The sequence below is a fragment of the Dermacentor variabilis genome, chromosome 1 (assembly GCF_050947875.1).
Source record: "Dermacentor variabilis isolate Ectoservices chromosome 1, ASM5094787v1, whole genome shotgun sequence".
Lineage (NCBI taxonomy): Eukaryota > Metazoa > Arthropoda > Arachnida > Ixodida > Ixodidae > Dermacentor > Dermacentor variabilis.
Genome location: NC_134568.1, coordinates 192,474,283 through 192,493,395, shown reverse-complemented (window position 1 = coordinate 192,493,395; position 19,113 = coordinate 192,474,283). Strand labels below are relative to the sequence as shown.

Here is a 19,113-nt window from a genome sequence, read left to right as displayed (position 1 = left end):
TCACGAACCTGGGTGGATCGTGACAGGGACATTAATCGATTAGGGATCCTCTCCAATTTATCAAGTGAAACATGTTCCTAGAAATAATACTTGAACGGTTACCTAGAGAAATTTTAAATAATACAATTCACGAACAATCATCGCATCATCTTACAATGCCTGGCGCCGCCGAGGAATGCCTCGCTGCAAAAAAAAAAAAAAAAACTGTACCGCATTGTTTGCAAAGGGTCACTAAACGGGAAAAAATTAAGTTGGGTTGTATTAGTAACTCCCTTCTCTACCATGTAAAAGAAGCCAAATCTTACCATGAGGGGGAAGCCATAAACGACGCGAAAAATGCTGTGCCGATTGGGGAGGTGCCGCTTTCTGCACCAGCCACCCATGACGTCATGGATGTCGACGGTGTCTGCTTGGACTTGGACCTAGTTAATTCTGTTACTTGTAAAGGTGGGTCTACGTTGTATTTTAATGGATCGAAAGACAGCAAGGTTCCGGAGCTTCTATTGCTCCACTGCGGCCCGACCATACGAGAAAATACTTTGAAAATGCTGGCGTTACTCTGAAGTCAAGTTTTGAATATTTCTCGTATTCATAGGTTTCGCCGTAGAATAAAGAACCAACTTTAGAGAAAGGATACTGTACCTTCCGCAGTGGTACGGAAATAAGAAGCGACAGCGCATGGAACTTATTTAGGTGGCCGCCAGTAGGCACTGCTCAACCAGAAAGCGGAAGTGCGTTTTTTTAGAACAAAATCCAATATGGCCGCTATTCACCGGTAGCGTACGCTGGTACGCGGCGTGCTTGCCCTGCCGGCTATGCGACATGCCTCAATGCCTTGGCTGCCGTGTAGCTGGTGCGTTATAATTGCCAGGAGACCAAAGAGCCTCTACTGACGCCCATACAAACAAGACACAAGTGAGTGAACAGAACGTGCGACTTTATTGGCAGACGACAAGCAGTGAACATTCTCGTGCAATAGGAGGAATTAGATACGCATGTCGAGATACACTGGAATCATTGACGCGAGCTCGTAAACGGTTCACCGTCACCGTCGCACGTGGCGGTCTGGTAACGAGCGACAACCAGAGGCACAAGTAGATTGGACAGAGTGTCCCACCTGTTTGCAGCGGCAGTCGCCGTTAAAGATGAGCAACTTGCATTGCGAAGTAATCGGGTGATGCAGGCATCTGCTGCCGCAGCCAACACAACGACATGGACTACCCGGCATTTTAGCGTTAACGCCTTTCCAACCCTGCACGCTTCTTTTCTTTCGGGGGCCACTAACGTGTGGCTCGCACTTGGTGCCCCACTTTGTCTCAATATGGACAAATCGGTTCCGTGGCCATCACCTTCGGCAGCCACTATTGCGGGCCTTTTCACCCATGTGGCTATCAACTTCATACACATCGAACCATGTAAGTACATATGCTGGTCTCTGTTCTGAGCAAATCATGCTCGAGGTAGGCCACAAGGGCAATTCGCCCATGGCTGCAGCAGGAAAGAACGAACGGGGAGAACCAGTTACGGTGCTCTTTGGCCATAATTGTCCCTTGAGCCATAAAACAACAAAATCATTCATTCATTCACCAGTTACGGCGCGTGTATACTGGGAGTCTATGTCGCTGTGCGGATTGCAGGAGTAAATGCTTACCTCGAGAGACTGCTTACCAACGCAACTGACCAAGCCCCCACATCCGAAGAACGTAACACGGCGACCACAACCAAGTGGGGCAGCAAAACTAGATTCTGCGATCAATCGCTTCAGTGTAGCTTGCGCAAAGGCCCAGGCTATCGAGGAAGAAGAGCAATCATCAACGAGATTAGGAATATGGAAAATGAGAAAGCTTGCATTCAAGAAAGAAGCCATTCTGCTCTGCAAGCATTGAAGGCTAAAAACATCAAGAAAAGTAAAATGGTGCATAGCACATGGTGTGTAGTTCGCTAGAATAGCAGCTTGGGCTTGTTGGTTTTCCATCCTGGTGTTAATAGCGCAGAACGTAGACGAGACACGAGACGAGAAGACGAGACCACAGTGCTTGTGGTGTCGTCTTCTCGTCTCGTGTAGCGTCTACGTTCTGCGCTGTTAACACCACGGTGTGTAGGTTATAGCAAGACACATGCCGATGCTGCATCAGCTATTTCAGGAGAGGAATTGTGCACGACAACATACACTAGAAGATACCGCTACAGATAATTTACGATACTAGACAGTGGCTGGTATTAAGTATCAGCGAAGAATCGGTGGACCTTTATGTTTGGATGAGGATGAATGATCTCTAACGAGAATGCGCAATAAAAGAGCTTGCATTTATAGAAAAAAAATTACACTTGGCACAAATGGAATTGGCATGGCCAGGAAGTTGATTAAGGGCAAACTGACGGAACTCTTTTGGCAAGCGTCGTCCGTGCTTGGTCAGAAGTTGTAGTGCATCTGAAGACGGAGAATTTCTAGAAAGTCTTATTTGAGTTATCTGGATGACTCAGCGAAATTTCCGTGCTGGTGGAATAGTGGCTGAAGCTCTTTTCAGTCTTGAAACAGTCCTCTGCAGACTTGATATCTCATCCAAATTCTTCTGCATGCGCTTCTTTGTTTGTGGTGTAAAAGCCTTGCATATTCGGCTCCAGCCCCTTCCTGTTGATGCAGATGGGAGCTCCTGTGATGACCAAGATGTGCTTGGCATATACTCTGTTGGGGCAGAACAGTGACACATGAGATACAGCAAAGATTAGCCAAACTCATGTAGTGTTTTCTTTTATGTTCGAACCAGTTATACTGAACCATAAATATGAACTAACATTCAAATGTGCTGCAAGCAAATGACATGTATGTCAAGACTAGGAAGCCAATACACCATATATCAAGCATAGTTATTTCTGAACCACGTATTGTTTACTTTCTAGTAGCAGCCAACGTTCACACAATGGCCTTGTTGTAGCAGGCAGCAGCTTCTGTTTAGTGCGTGGAGTGTGTTGCTGTATGCTGGTGCTGGTCCTCATTACTGCATGTCTGGAGCAGAAAATTTGATTGCATAAAAATTGAAAAAGCACAATTTTGCATATGAAATGCAAAAAGGTGTGACATGTATATTGTAATGGTTTGCGGCTGAAGAACACATGCAAATGTGCACTGTCTGTTCTAGGGTGCTTAAGCAGCATGTTAAATAAATATTGCTATTGTCCATAAAATTGATGTCTGCCTAACTACAGTGCATGTCAACAGCGTAAGTATTATTAAGATCACAAATGCGAACATTTGTGCGCTCATTTATACACTAAATGAGATCACACTGCTGGTTCCATAAGCAAATGCATGAAAGTCATGAAGATATTACAACTGATGCATTATTTTTCTGCACGCACGTGATGCACCGCTTCACTACTGCAAAAATTATTTCCCTTGCAGTAAACCGAACTGAACAGCAAGAACATTTGGAACCAACAAGGACGAAATATGGGTGAATTGCCATGCTTGCCAACTGTTTAATATATTAAATTCTGTACTTTCACTTCATTTTACCAAATGATTATTCGGTTTTGTGGACGAAAGAAGTTGCCGGTGGACTCGAAAAAAGTTTTATATGTATATTGATAAGGCTACTCTGTCACCAATGGCTACGGCTACAATAACATGAAAAATGTGACGCGTGTTCCAATATCGCTCTCTCTTTCTTTCCTGACTGTGTATAACGACGGCTTCGCAACTAAAGGTTTATTTAGGAAACAGCAACGGAGGATCCTGACTTCCCATATGAAATGCAGTTCGTTAACTTGTCTCCGCCTGTAAGTTAGTGAGACGAATATTATATAACGATTCAACGACTCACCGTTATTGCCGTTGTCAGCCGCAGCACAATCCAGCTCCCGTTTCGATGCATACGTGTTCCGAATGGCTCACGACCGAAACCTAGCTTTCGGGCTTTTATGTCCGCCTGCAAACATATCACTTCACCCCAAGTTAAATAACGCGGGACAACGAAGCGCAATAAACTAGTCTTAGCAACAAAGAAGCGACCTGTCCACCAACGAATAAATCCGTGCCGCCGTGCACTCGAAAATACCGGTAAAATTTTAAGATCCAGGCCAGACCTCACGTGAAAGATCGACGATGCTGAACGCTATTTGCGTTTATAGTGACAAAGAAACAATAAACTTACTAACAAAGAATACAATATATAATTAGTAATGATAATTCTGCTCTCTTCTTCATGTAATAAAAATGCTTTTGTAATTGTAGGGGGAAGTTTGTAAGATAAAATTGTGCTTATTACGGCGCCTCTAGCGGGAAATATTGCAACTAACGTAAGCATTCCGCAGTGTTTCTACTGTGCTGGTTTTATTAGCAGCGGCGCGGGGTCGATTTTCTCGCCCTCTGTGGCCATTTCTTGAACTTGATAGTGTGCGGGGCCTGGTTTCGCGCTGACGTCAAGCCTCGTCGACGCCAGGCTGACGTATGCAGTCGCTGGAAGTTACCACGAAAAAAAGACTACAAATAAATAAAATAAAAATAAATAAAAAGAGAAGTTTGGCCTTCATGTTGTTTTCTAGTAGTCAACCTCCTATAACGCGAGGCTAAAGAAAAGTTTTCAAATAACACCCTATCCCTATCAGACCAAAATGATTACTCTTGCTTTTTAGCTTACCTTTATAGGTGGTGTTCCCTGAACTGTCCGCTATTTGCAAGTCAGTAATGCAGAGCAGGCATCAGAGTATTTCAATTTATTGCGTAGTTTTGTGTTCTCCATCTCACGGCATCGTGACATTGAAGAGGAACACGGGACGCACACGCAATCGTGCAGGAGGATCTAGCGCGCTTCGGCAAATCCGATTCTGTCGGCATGTCGGTCAAAGACTGTGTAGAATTTCCGCATAAAAACTTGACCCAAGATCCACAAGGGCTTCTTCGTGCCATAGTCGTCAGTAGTTCCAAAGCCGGCGTAGCATAGCACTCGGTTGTCGGATGTTAGCAACTGCGTTGCGAAAAGAAGGAAGTCGTAACGATGCAATTCGCGAAGCGACGGTGCATGCACGCAGCGAAGAAAATTCAAGCAAATCCGTACTATTAGCGAAGTCATCTGGTCAATGGCAAAAAAAGACGTACGAAGAAAAAGTTTTCTGAAACCGGCTCCATCGGTGCATTATTTTTACCTTACACCATTTGGCACCTCTTGATGTCGACGTGGTGCGCACCGCAGTCACCAGCTCAGCGGAAAGCGGTGTGGTGCTTGAGTGAACAAAAATAAGAGCAATAGTACCACAGGAAAGAAAGAACCAAACAGAGACAGAATTACAGGAAATGACACTTCCAGACACAATAAAGAAGTTCGCCACGCCGCTGGGTTATTTGCCACGGAAACTAGCGACGAAAGATACGAAACAATGGGAAAATAATGTAATTTTTGTAATTGCTTTTGAGACAGTGGTAGAAGCATCATTACATATTAGTTTTACTTCCGCACTACTTCAACTTCCATTTTGCTTTTTGATTTCCACGTCCTTCCTCTTTTGCCCATGCCGCTCAAATAATCGTGGGCCATGGAGTCTATAAAAAAAAAACTTTCAGCTTACCTTGACTATGTAGTCGGCTCCTTTGAGTTTATGCTGTCTGCCGCCAATGGTGAACACGAGCTTCGGCAACTTGCTAACTTTCTTGCAATCCACGAGGTACTGTGGTATTTTACGAGAAACGAAAAGAAGGAGGTAAAACTGACGTCTTAGACATGTGCCCTTCAAACACACGGTTATCATTTCGTCGATACCCCATCGGGCTCATTCTCCGATATTCTACATTATATGCCATTATGGTGATAATCATGTCGGTAATTTTCATCCGAGAACCATAACTATACTGAAATATAGAATATGTTACCTTGCAATCTAGAGCTTCACAGCGTTTTATTTTGAACAGAGACTTGTTATTTTAGTTCGTTTTTTCTTTTTGTATTGCCCTCCTTACCAGGACGAGCATAGGGCCAGCAGTACGAATGAACGAACAAACGTATGAATCAATGAATTAATTAATAGGGCCGATATTGTATTATTGACAGGCGCACTTAGAGCCCCCATACGAGTACAACAGCGCTACAAATAAACCCCTTAATACCTGTTGAAATGGGGCCAGCGGCGTCGACATTGCATTTTTTTTTTAAATGCGAAGCGTTGTTTGCCTATTCGACGCCGTTTGTCGTTCATCGTCGTTTCCTTGCCGTTTATATTTGAAGATGTAAATTGACAACTTGGGCAACTGAGTATATGCTGGCCGCTGTCTTGCCGAGTGGACGGGACCACTGGACCCTAATAAAGTTGTACTCATTCACTCACTGTTCATGTCCCAAGATAGACAACTTGCTGCTGGCCGCTATCTGGCCGATAGTGCAGACAACTTAGATCACCGGGTGTGTGCCCGAAGAGACAAATTTGGCACTGGATATATCCGTAACTTGGTACGTACCACTGGATATGTCCCCACACTTGGCCAATACCCCAGAATGGGTGCCCCACTATGAGTCAAGGAACCTTAAATTTATTTTGATACCTGCCGTACTTCATGGTGCCCCATACACCTATCATCAACCTTATTCCCTCGACAAGCATCATGCATCGCATTCGTCCTCGTGACGCAGATCGACAGTTAACAGCTAGGGCTGACTAACAGCTACATAGGCGCCAAGGCTGCGCTCATGTCATCCGTTAGTGCCAAGTCAAGCAAGCTTCGCGTTATTTAGGTTCCAACATTGCGTTCGATCGTTGTGTGTGTTTGCGTGTTTTGTTTTTTATAACAGGTGGGGTTACATGAGAATACGTTGTAATGTTGTTCATATGTTAACATAACGGTAGTATAAATAAAAACATTAGCAATCGAACACAGGGTCAACCTAGATATGATAAATAATTGCCCAACGCTAAAATAGGAAACAAAGAATAGAAGGACGTACAAATAATCGGTTACACCTGTTAAAAAAGGAAAAAAAAAATGAAAATAAAAAAATGTAGTGGCGTACCAGTCCGTGTACAAGCCAGTGCGCGTGCTGGTATTTTTGAGACTATTGCATTTTTCCTTTTCTTTTTTTTACACGCACTAGATCGTAAAGCTTGTATTCACGTTTTTGTTTCCTCTTGCTCGCTTCTTTCTCATCTTACTGAGAAAAAAGTATAAATTGAGCTCTCTGAGCTTGCAATCACACTCGTGATGAAGGCTGGACCACGGCCGAAACGTCAGTAAGGTCGTGTTAGTTTTCCTACGGGCTTCTAGTCCTTGAACTATTTCTGCGCCGGATCATGTGATTCTATGCTTCACTGATATATATATATATATATATATATATATATATATATATATATATATATATATATTTTCTGAACAGTGGTCGTATATATATATATATATATATATATATATATATATATATATATATATATATATATATATATATATATATATATATATATATATATATACGACCACTGTTCAGAAAAGCTACCATGGTGCACACAACCTGATGTTTGCCACGACGGTCTTCCACTTTATCGCGTAAACATAGCCTTAAAGACCAACACTTGAGGTGCTTAATTAATATTTGCAAGCCAGTTATATCTAATTAAAATGAAAAATATACCTGCGAGTAGCACAATATAAGAATAACGCAAGATTTATCGGCGTGTATTGCGTCGGCACCTTCGAAAAACTTGAGTAAAATTATAAGTGAATGAAGCTTCAATGAAATCTCAGTTGCTCATTCCTATTGCTATAATGGTACAAAGATGATTGAAATGAGTGGAAAAATAAGCGCAGTGGAATCGTTCCTTGATTCGAAGATCACCAGGGACACTCTGTACGTAGACGATGCATGCGTAGCTAAAATTGCCTTGCATGCTGAAATTTCGTTCTATTCAAAAGAACAGCAGTAAGAAGAGGACAACAGGTCTTGGAAGTTAACTTGATTGGGCCCTCTCTGTACCTGATTTGCCCATCAGTTCATGTGCGCTACCTTTTACTGCCCGAACCCGCCGTGGTTGCTCAGTGGCTATGGTGTTGGGCTGCTGAGCACGAGGTCGCGGGATCGAATCCCGGCCACGGCGGCCGCATTTCGATGGGGGCGAAATGCGAAAACACCCGTGTGCTTAGATTTAGGTGCACGTTAAAGAACCCCAGGTGGTCAAAATTTCCGGAGTCCTCCACTACGGCGTGCCTCATAATCAGAAAGTGGTTTTGGCACGTAAAACCCCAAATATTCATATTTTACTGCCCGAACTGTAGCGTTGGGCTTTGCAGCCATATTTCGAGAGAAAGCGGATGACGTTATAGGACAGAATTTCTTTATTGGCCAAAAAGAAAAACAAACGCTCTAAAACGACAGCTGGTCGAAGTTAATACGGAGGGCCCCATTCGTAGACGGTTAGTTCGGTGTATAATGTTCGGTGTACGTGATTGTTTGTGGTTCGAACATGTTCCTATGGGTGGGCAGCGCAACCCGGACGAAGGACGAGAGGAAGTACACAACACGAGCGCAACACTTCCTCTCGTCCTTCGTCCGGGTTGCGCTGCCCACCCATAGGAACATGTTCAATCACCAACTCGCCCAGCTTGCCGTCTTAATTGTGGTTCGAGTTTGACTTCCCATGTGGGTGAGACTTCCCTACTCACCGCAGCGTTCCCCACAGTAGACGTCCTAAGCAAAGTTATAACGTCGTGTCATCATGCGTGATGACATTTAAATACTATCGTATTAACATAGATTACATACTCAACGCCATGGGTTCTGCTTGAGCTTCTTTTGTACATGTCACGGTTGCTGGCATAAGGTACAGTTAAAGAGCACGATACTGCGTAGCAAGCACTACCAGCAAAGGCCTGATCTGAGGACGTGTGAGCATCTTAGCGAAGGTGCGGATATCTGCACAGAAAACCATTGTATATACACGCCTTTCCGTGCTCTGTCGTCTGGGCGCCAATGACTCTGCTGATCCCGTGGATTTCTTCGCCGGGTCCTTCGATGAATGACGATCCCGAGTCAACTACAGTCCTGCAGCCGCTGACACAGAAACGTTTGCCGCTTCCAGCTCGAACCCTTGGGGCGAAGAAAGATGTATTTGGTTAACACGACCGTGTTATTTGTTCGCTCACAAAAAGGAATAAGAGAGAAAGAAAAGACAGCAGGGGCTTCTGAAGTATATCTTGAAACGTGTGTGTGTGGGAGGGGGGAGGGGATGAATTTACTACAGCATGTTGCAGTTGGGGGGGGGGGGACAGGTACTTTAATTTTCGTTCCGGTGCCCCTGGAGAGGAAGTAGGGAAGGGAAGCGTATTCGCATGTGGCTAATTTCTCGCTAAACGCACTAGACGTCTATGTACGTTTTCTTTCGAATGAAACGAATTTTGTTCATATTGGTTGAGCGGTTGCCTAATTACATTTCCCCTGCTTTTGGGCCTCGGCCCCCTAATAAAGCTTCCCCTGAACCTTCATGAACGTCTCGACACCTGAAGCACCCCAACCGACGTCATCTTTTCATCGTACAGTCGAGCTGTTGCTGGTTTGTTCACATAGCGTTCACAATTTTTCGCCTAATCTTGTGTGCCAATGGACCTATGGATTTCACGCTGATATAGCATTTCTTGACGCCTGTTACGCCTTTCTTACCTATTGTTTTCTCGTTTAGTCCTGCAGCATGCAATGCCATGGAGGGTGACGAAAATGGAAAGTGCCAGTTAGTTACGCGCGTATACTTCCGCTTACCGGTCCATCTTGAATTCCCAGTGTCGCTTCTTGGTGACCGACACGTAGTGTATGCTGCCCCTGAAGTGTTCGTGGTTGATGCCACCGAGTACAAGCTCGCCGGCGGGTCTACCGCTCGAGCTGCTTCCCAGGTAGAAGGAGAAGACGGAGTGGGGCACCAGCTTGTGCTTCATTATGACGTCGAACACCGGTTTCACCTTTAGTGACGACACCTTAGGGTAGGCCAGCCCGATAATGCCGTCGAAGGGAACGTCCCGCCCAATCTCTCCGTCGAACGGTCCGGGCCGGAAGATGCCTTGCGACGCGTGCGTGATTTCGGCGAATGGCTGTGCGGGGACCGCACCGTTGCCTAGGTGCAGCGTGTCGGAGGAGAGCACACCGTTTACCTCGCCGCTGCCGTACTTGATTGACACCGCCGTACCATCTGAGACGTGCGAGCTGGAGTGCGAATGATCGTATTTCCGGTGATCATCTGTGAACGCGCAGGTGGTCAACGCTAAGTGAAGCTCATGGCGGAAAACATAATAATTCCCAGAAACCCATCACTTCCAAGGCAAGAGGAGGCGTGTTTGCCACAAATTCTTGCTCAATGCGTTACTCGCCCATTCAAGAGCTGTAAGTAAGAGGGGACATAATGAGACAAGTACAAGTGGGAGGAAACGCGAAAGGCAAGAATGTGTTTGGGCGTGCGAATATTGAATCTTTCGGATATGAATATAATAGTCTGCGCTATTCGATTCGTATTCGATTCAAAAATTCACTATTCTAGATCATCGGATATTTGTTTCTATTGTAATATAAGAGAGGAGGACACTTATCATAGTGTACACAGACAAAATCCGATGAAAGTGGTGACTATTGTGAATGCTTTTTCTGCAGCAGATACGCGGCTGTTGCGCAGAGTTCCTGAAAGTGAACGCGCGGAGCAGATATAACTGCTGCTCATAATCTCCAATCATTCAGTAAAGATTTGTACCCCCTTTAGAAAGCCTACAAATTTGTTGTCTTGATTGAGCTGAAATGTGTGCCTTATTTGGGCAATATCTCAGCAAGTTTCCGTACATGTAAACCGGTATGAGCTATAAGGTGGTAGTACACTAGCCCCTTCAACGAACATAACATCCTGAGTGGCGCGCCACTACTTTGTTCGATCATTGTCTTTGTTGGGGTGCTCCCTGCAGATGCAATCACCTTTCAGTTGTTTCTCATTTATAATATTCTTAGTTGACCAAGCCTTCCAGTTGTGAACGGCATTACATCTGTCAAACTGTAAATAAGCCTCTCTCTTCAGCAAACGGAATACGGCCAATCTTTAAATTTATTTTCCCGATAAATAAAACAACATTCATTATTCAATTGGATATTCCGAGGTCGTTCGTCTGGACTATTCGTCTTATATTCAAATAAGAAGGTTAGCTATTTGAGCACCCCCACAAGAAAGACAAAACATTTATAAGAAGTTGGTGTTCGTTACTAACAATAAGTTATTTAAGTTTACATCAGAACATCCTTTGTTAGTTACTCACGGCAGCCTTCCGTACACCGAACGGATGGGACCCAGAAGTCAGCGGAGCCCGTGTCAAAGATAATACGGAATGTTTGACCTGGCGTACCCAGCTTAACTTCGCCGATATAGTCCATCTGTATGTCAAAAGTCACGAATTACTGAATGGCACTCATTAAGTGGAAGACGTCATTCAACATCTACCCACAAGCACAAAAGCTTTTGGAGCACGGTATTCGAGAAAAAAAAAACGAAATTTAATCGCTGCCATTGAAACAGTCGTCGAATCAAAAGGCGCCGGTATGTTGTATAGATCCACGCATTTCTCATCCAAATTTCTATCTGAGCGACGAATTCGTAACAAAATTTAACCATTTAGAGCCTGCAGACTTACAATAACTTTTGCAGTCGGTGGTACAGTGTAAAGGCCCCCCACTCATGTCACCGGTGTTGAGTCTCAAAACAGAAAGTTCACAACGTTACGGGTGTCCTGGCGCCAGGCGCCGACTGCTTACGGCCAAAGAAGAAAGGTCCCTTCGAGGTGACAGGAACCGCCACATCCCGAAGAAGCGGTAACGACCGTCAAGGCGAGGCTCCTCAAATCGCAACAAGCTGACCGTCACAGAGAACCTACGAACTGCTACAAGGAGCCGATGTCGACGACTTCCGTGGGAAAGGCGGAAAACTGCCTAATCTGAAATGATAAAAAAAAGAAGAAAAAGAAAAACGCCAGAGCGTATACCTAATGCTGCCTGATCCCGGCCGCGTTACTTGAGAGAAAGCAAAATCTCTTCAAGCTTCCAGGGTTACCATACCTAAACTGTTCGATTCTTCAACCTACTTCTAAAGGAAGGGGTGAACTGGTTTGCTCTTTTGATGACTTAGTGTTGCTACCAAGTATGGGCTAGCAAGATGCAAGCAACATACACAGAAAAGAAGTTAGGCCTCCACGAGGCACTGCAAAAATAAGGAACTTTGGTTCCACCTCGAAAAGCAGATACGTTATTTGGGTATATTACCAGAGATGGTGCCGAACGATTATTATTTCCTCCCAACGACAGGGCAAGATTGTTGTTGAATTCTGGAGAACCTGATCACCACTCATGAAGGCGTTCGCGGCCCACATGCGGAGCTCTGGCAGCGCGAGTTGCCCCCGTCGGGGTATGGCGGCTTGAACTCGTCCGAAAAGTGACCACCGCCTCAAATGAAAAAGACTCTGCACCCCCGTGGTGGTGGAAGCCTTGCTTGGGGTGGTTGTACGGATCATGATGGTCGGCTCATCATGATACTCATCAGTGATTGCTAATCAGTGGACAGCGCTTTATGAGCTGTCCTCTCTTCCAACTGACAAAACAAGGTGTTGCGACAAAATAGCTGGAGTGCAGCGAACAGTTCGGCAATTCCGATTGGCCGGAAATAAGGTGATTAAGCTCCCTCGTCTAGTGACCCAGTGAAAACGACTGCGTAAAAAGCGGACATCTTCGGTGTTGTGCAGTGTGTGCTCCGACATGTAGTGTGCTTTCATAACAATAGATCCAGTTACAAACATACAAACTAAGCCCATTCATTTCTTCCAACCTCCCGACGTCACCTCCTCCCAAACAAGCAACTATCAGCCATAGAGACGGACGACAGCGTAGGTCCACTTAGTCATCTTAGTGCGACACCCTGGTGTAACCCAGGTCCGCTACAATATTTTACGCGCTCCGGCAGCGTGGGCAAGCGACCCTTCGTGTGACGCCCAACTCGGAATCACGAACCCCAGAACTAGAAACACCGGAGAATGCGAACGCTATATACATGCACTACACAGACTTCGGCCGTCAGCGAGCTCAAAGTCCCGTGTCGCTGCAGGCGAGTGTCAGCAGTCGAAATAAGCAAGGTACGTTTAGAGCATTGGAGGAAAAGCAGCAGAAAAAAGATTAGTAGGACCGGATACGGGATCCGTTACAGGTATAGCTAACTATACAAAGTGGATATAGAGGTTTTAAGCAAGAGCTTGAATATTAAGGAAACATGGGGGAAATGCTAGAATGATAAGCATTTATAGATTATTTGATTAGTTCAAGCAGGCTAAGTGACTATTTTTCACTGCACCATTTTAAAGGGAATGCTAAGGAAACATCATCGTCATCAGAGACCTATGTGTTCCGGTGCTGACAGCGGTGGCTGTCGCACCTTTTCGACTGTTAATGATAAACGTAATGAACCTTCGGGGGTATTTGTGCGAATGGCATCAATGTATTTGTGCGTTTATGAAAATCGTATTGCAGATACGCGCTGCCTTAGTGGCAATAGTAATGGCTGCACGTCAGGGTCATCGTGTGTCGAAGTGCGATGCAATCCATAGAGCTTCCTTCAAAAATTATTAGAGGGAACCCTGACATCAGTGTCTATAGGGGAGATGAAAGTATTGTGGTTCAGCTTTAATAAGAATGGTGGGCAGTATACATAGATTTGCCTAAGCTTCGTCCTTCTGGCTTCAAACTGCCGCTCCTTTGCACATTGACCCTTTTAAACAAAATATTGCTTTATAGATGCCACAGTTCTGAATGACTACGCACGTGGGCGGAAACTTCTTGCTTTCAAGTGTTTCAAAATAAGTTTTCTCCGAAGTTTAGAAAGACGCCGCCGCATAAACACCAACACAAGAGCGCATGAAGCCACAAGCACGAATATTGGGCAAATAAATGTACTGCCCACGATTCCCATGGCATCTGAGCTACCGCAGTGCCATATTCACGTTTATAGTGATTTTGGTAGGACACGGCATGGCGTAACCGTTTCGCCTGAAGTTGTTCCGATTAAGGAACGACATTTGTGCCTGGTGTTACGGTTGGCATCTAGCACGCCATGCAAGAAAGATTTTCGCCCACCATGCCTCGTCGAAACGAAGTGTGACTTCCTGATTCGCCATGGTCATCTCGAGTGTCGGCCGGTCTGGCGGAAGCCCCGCAGTGTTTACAGGCCTCTTGTGTTGTATGTGCGACTTTAGAGGGACCCTTTCCTCGAACTATCAAACTCTACAGGAGAACTTCCACGAATCAGCAACGCGCAAAAGAGAAGGACAAGCGGCTACAATTCCCGGAGGCTTAGTATAACCAGAGGCTTGGTATAATCTGAGGCTTGATATTGTCGCGAAGAGAGTGTACGGCGGGCCTCTTTGCTGTCTTTCGGGGAATGTGGTGGGCTCCTTGACGCGGGGCAAACCTTTGTACACAAATGACCTCGACGGCGCCGCGGACAGTGCTGCCGCGCGGCCGCCGCCACCGCCGCGCCTGACGTCACACGTGCACATGTCGCATCGTCTTCCCACGCTCGGTTGTCAAAAGCTGATTAGTTATGGTCAGAGTGCTTTTGTGTACGGAGTGTTGACGCGACCATTTCTTGACCCCTTGAACTCTGCCGCTTATTGGATGATGTCGGCTTGCTTGATTGGTCGGAGTAACGAAGTAGCCCATTGGTGGAGAAAAGTGTCTCTTGGATGCTGGGGAAACTTATTTAAGGAATAGTTTGGGGTAGTTTCGAGAGTGAGCAAGTAGACAGCAGCAGACGGCGCATCTTCACCAGGGGAACCAAGTCCCCCCACCCAGTCAGCCCGGGTTGTGGGGGAGTACCGGGGTCAATGTATCGAATGATGCTGGGTTGATGAGTACATGAAAGCTCTGGGACGCGGCGCCTCTGGTTGCCAAGTCCTCTTCCCATCTGACAACGGTACCAGGCCGGTCAGGCAGGCCGACGACGACGGGTATGACATCGTTCTGTTTGTAGATATTTTTGTACAGTTTAAACTTACGGCAGATGCCAAGTGAATAAACCTAGTTATTCAAATGCTACTCTCGTCGTCGTACCTGCGGATTTGGACTTTCCTCTGCCAGAGCTCATCCCCATTCTTCTTCCGTCTCCCTGGTGAGTTGATGCGTCTGATATCTCACGGCTGCGTCACTTCGCTACAATATAACCGGAGGTGGGGCCCTCTTTCCGCGAATCAGACTCTGTGCCAGTCACAGGATGTCGACGGAAGCAAGATCCCTCCCACGATTGTAGAGAGCCTATTTAAGGGGCTCCGAAATGTACCTTTTTGAACACTTCATTCTCTTCTCATGATCTTTCACCAACCTTTGAATAAGCCATGCAAGTTTCGCACTAGAAATCGTCTCGTCCTTGCCTGGTCGCCATTGTCTACCGGATGCCTGCAGCCCGCCGACAACGCCACGCTACCCAATAGTAACGTCGGTCGAGCATTGATAAACAGGCGCCACTACAACTCGGCAGCAGTACGATACGCTACCCTGGAGTACGCAACACTGGATGGTCGGCACATGGAACATTTGATTGCGATAGGTCACATAGTGGCGTCATTGGAAGAAAATTGAGCACCAGCTCCTTGCCAGTGCTCATTGGAGAGCGGGACGTAAAGCGAAAGGCGTGAAGGATGTGAAGAAAAAGCCGGTCGCAAGGGAAAGAACGCACCAATTGCGTTCTTTCACTTCACCATTTTTACTTTTACGTCGATCGTTTTTCTTCACCACGCGGTGCGAACTCGGTGCGAACGACTCGGTGCGAACGAAATGTTCGCAACGAGTTGTCTCCGGTTAGTTGCAGGAATATTTCGCACTTTACTCACGTTCATGTGATTTTCGAGATGTTCATGAATCGGTTTATTCGCTCTGCCAAGCGAAGAAGTCCAGTTAGACTCGACCAGCATTAGGGGCACCCTGCAAAGGAACGTGAGATTTTTACTCGCAATATGTTGGTTATTATTTAAAAATTAGATAGCTTTCTTTTTTTTGTCGCTATATAGGAAGGAGGGCAGTTGCTCCGGAGACCCTATCGTCGAGGTGGGCCGCCACTCTGTGCAGCTCAGACCTCGGCATTCAGACGTGGGCAGACCAGCAAGCCCGTGAGGCGGCGTTGAGGCAGGGCCTTGACGTTCCCACGTGGGAGACCTGAGCCCAGGTCCCGTTAAACCTTGCCGTACGTACAATAATGTTGCATCCATCCATCCAACCATCCATCCATCCATCCATCCATCCACCCATCCATCCATCCATCCATCCATCCATCCATCCATCCATCCATCCATCCATCCATCTATCCATCCATCCATCCATCCATCCATCCATCGATCCATCCATCCATCCATCCATCCATCCATCCATCCCATATGCTTAGAGGCCTTGTTCTTTCATAAAGCTGTGGTTAAGATTTCCCCGCAATCAGATATCTAAATCACAAATTTTTCTCTACTGTTTGTATTCGGTGCATACTCTTTGTCGTTGCAATGGCAGTGACATCCGATGACATGTCCGATATCATGATTCCCTGCCGTCCTTGAGCCTCTATTCTGTCCGAAGCGCTTCGTAAATTCGGTACAAGTATAAAGCAATATCGGATAAAGGCGTGCGCCTTATAACGTTTATTTTTAAATAGCATCAAATTTAGAGTATAACAACCCAATGCATGCTGAACAATGGGCTATAAGGAACTCCGCATATCGAAACGGCTCCGGATTAATTTTGACCCACTGATTTTGTTTTTAAGGGCAACGATGACTCGGGTACAACCGAGTCATCGTTGTTACGATGACTCGGGTACAACCTTATCATTGCAGAACATTTGGTATAGTGAAGGAGGCACGCGCAATCATGTTACCAATGTGAAGCAGTAGTGCTTAGCCAATTCCATGATTTAAAGTTCTGACGTGATGTGTGTGCAATGGTATTCTTGAACAAAAGATTGATGCTTTCATCAGAAATGGCGTTCGTGCTGGGTGGTTTTGTGAATTTTCTTAACACCAACCTCTCATTCGGGTCGCCAAGGAGCGGTGCGCACACAACATCAAAATACTGAGTGTTTCAGCGAACACAAATTTCTTTAAAGGTTGCCTGTGGCAGGTAGCATAATTCTAGTTCATGAGCTGGTGTAAGTGAAGAGGCGGGCATTACTTGCACAAAAAGCTGAATGCATGATCGACTAATTAACAAAAATTCACTCATTCAGTTTTGAACTGATTATCTTATGGCCCATATCGCAATTTACAAATTCTAGCCGTGGAGTTCGCAAGGCGGATCCACTTCGAATTCTCAGGATGACACCAGTTTCTAGATATTAATTCGTGAACTTAGCAGAGAAATGCAGTGGCGATCCCGTTACTCTGTTAACGAGACGTCGTTTTATGCATTCCAGTACTTATTTCTTATCTGCCATCACAGGAAGTGTCAGATGTCAGCTATAACGAAGACCTGGCTTCGAGCCAGGCAACGATGAAGGGCATGTTCTGTGTGCATATACATACAGCGTTGAACACAATTTCAATTCAATAAAACTGAATTGAAATTTCAGAACTCATATCATAGCACCATCTAACGATTCTTTTCATTTTCTATTCTTTCTGCCCTTCGCCACTGGTACGCACGAAGCCGCGCCTCCGCTATCGCCGACATCGGCTACTCAGCGGTACGAGGGACAAGAAATTTACAGAATCGGACGAAAGTAATTGCTGCGTAATGCTGTCCAGAACGCGGTCAAGCGCTATAGACGGCATACCCCAGCCACTATTAACAGTGTGAAGCGAGACAGATACGGCAGGAATAGGAGCCGGCTCGCGAAATGCAAGTCATACTCTCTCGAGAGCGCATCGCCAATGTGAAAATGATCGGAAACACGATGTTTCATCGCTGTCTTCCTCGGCCAATTTTATACCGATGTGCTGTCAACACAGTATACCTTCGTATAACCACGTGCAGCGCTTAGGTTCTAACATTCACCGAGCACGGCGACTTTCCGCGCAGGGTTCCTTTCGTCTGGTATCTTTTTCTTCTTTATGTGTCACACTGATCTCAGTGATAACGGTGGTGCGGTGGCGTGCGAGTCAGTGACGAAAAGCAGATTAGTACATACGGCGAGGAAAAGAAAGGGGAAAAAATAAACCTGGAGGCATAGAGGCACCAACACATATACAATCATTCCAGCATCGTGGTTAAAGATGCGAACATCCGGGTTCCAGCTGTCAGCCATATTACCACGTTTGCCGTTTCCCGCACCATGTTGGATGAACTTTTCGTCGTACTGTGCTCTGTGCGTCTGTAGGCGTGTACGCAGTGGCAGCGCTTATCGACTTTACACAACACGTATCCCACTTCACGGATTCACTAATTGGCTCTTACGGGTGGGTTGACATCTGTGAGGGCTGCTTCGAGACATTGCGTCGGCTGCTTACGAAGATTAAAGGCAGCGTTGCTCGACTGCTGCAGCCACGGGCCACAGTGGCCACAGCTCGACCTCTCCAATTCAGCCATGGCGGTGTATACATTACAAGTCGTGCGTCCTGTTAACTCGTTTCTTTGCGTGTTTCCCGGGTCGGTGAAACTTGGACGAGAACAGTGACCACGGAAATTAACTGGACACCAAAAAGAAACTGTGTTCGCTACCACCTTCGCCAGCGCTCTGCAGACAGTAACGTGCAAGGTAAGCCCCAGCTTGCGATGGCAGCGCGTGTTCACGGTTATCTATTGAGTTATTCTGTGTATATTGAGTGTCGAGTATGCTGGCACTCTCTGGGTTTATTTCTCGCTGCTTTGGCAAATTATGCGAGGTTAGCTCTGTCTACTTTAGCCCGATGATCCTTGTACCGGTATTCTCCGTGATGGAAGCGAAGCGGACAGGGGAGGATTGAGAGGCGCGGCGCGCGTATATAGCTTTAGGCATAGCAAGCACCTGGGATGCCAGCCACCCGTAGTCCTCTGCCGATTGCGTCAGGGACATTGACCCGTTCTGAATGCTGTAGCGTTCCGACGGCGAGTTTTGTCTCAAGCTATAGCTCGCGCGCAAGAGTGCTCGTGATCGAAATGTGGTCTCATGGAAGCAAACGGCACC

The 19,113-nt window shown here is 46.0% G+C and overlaps 1 protein-coding gene across 1 annotated transcript; it reads right to left on the bottom strand.

The window, feature by feature from the left end:
• Positions 1–4,783: 4,783 nt before the first annotated feature.
• Positions 4,784–18,536, bottom strand: LOC142592693 (cathepsin D-like). Its single transcript, XM_075704304.1, has 5 exons — positions 18,405–18,536; positions 11,258–11,372; positions 9,732–10,203; positions 5,566–5,602; positions 4,784–4,967 (listed from the first exon to the last, which is right to left on the bottom strand). The coding sequence occupies exons 1-5, from the start codon at positions 18,534–18,536 to the stop codon at positions 4,803–4,805; spliced, it is 921 nt and encodes a 306-aa protein (XP_075560419.1). The 3' UTR covers positions 4,784–4,802.
• Positions 18,537–19,113: the final 577 nt, after the last annotated feature.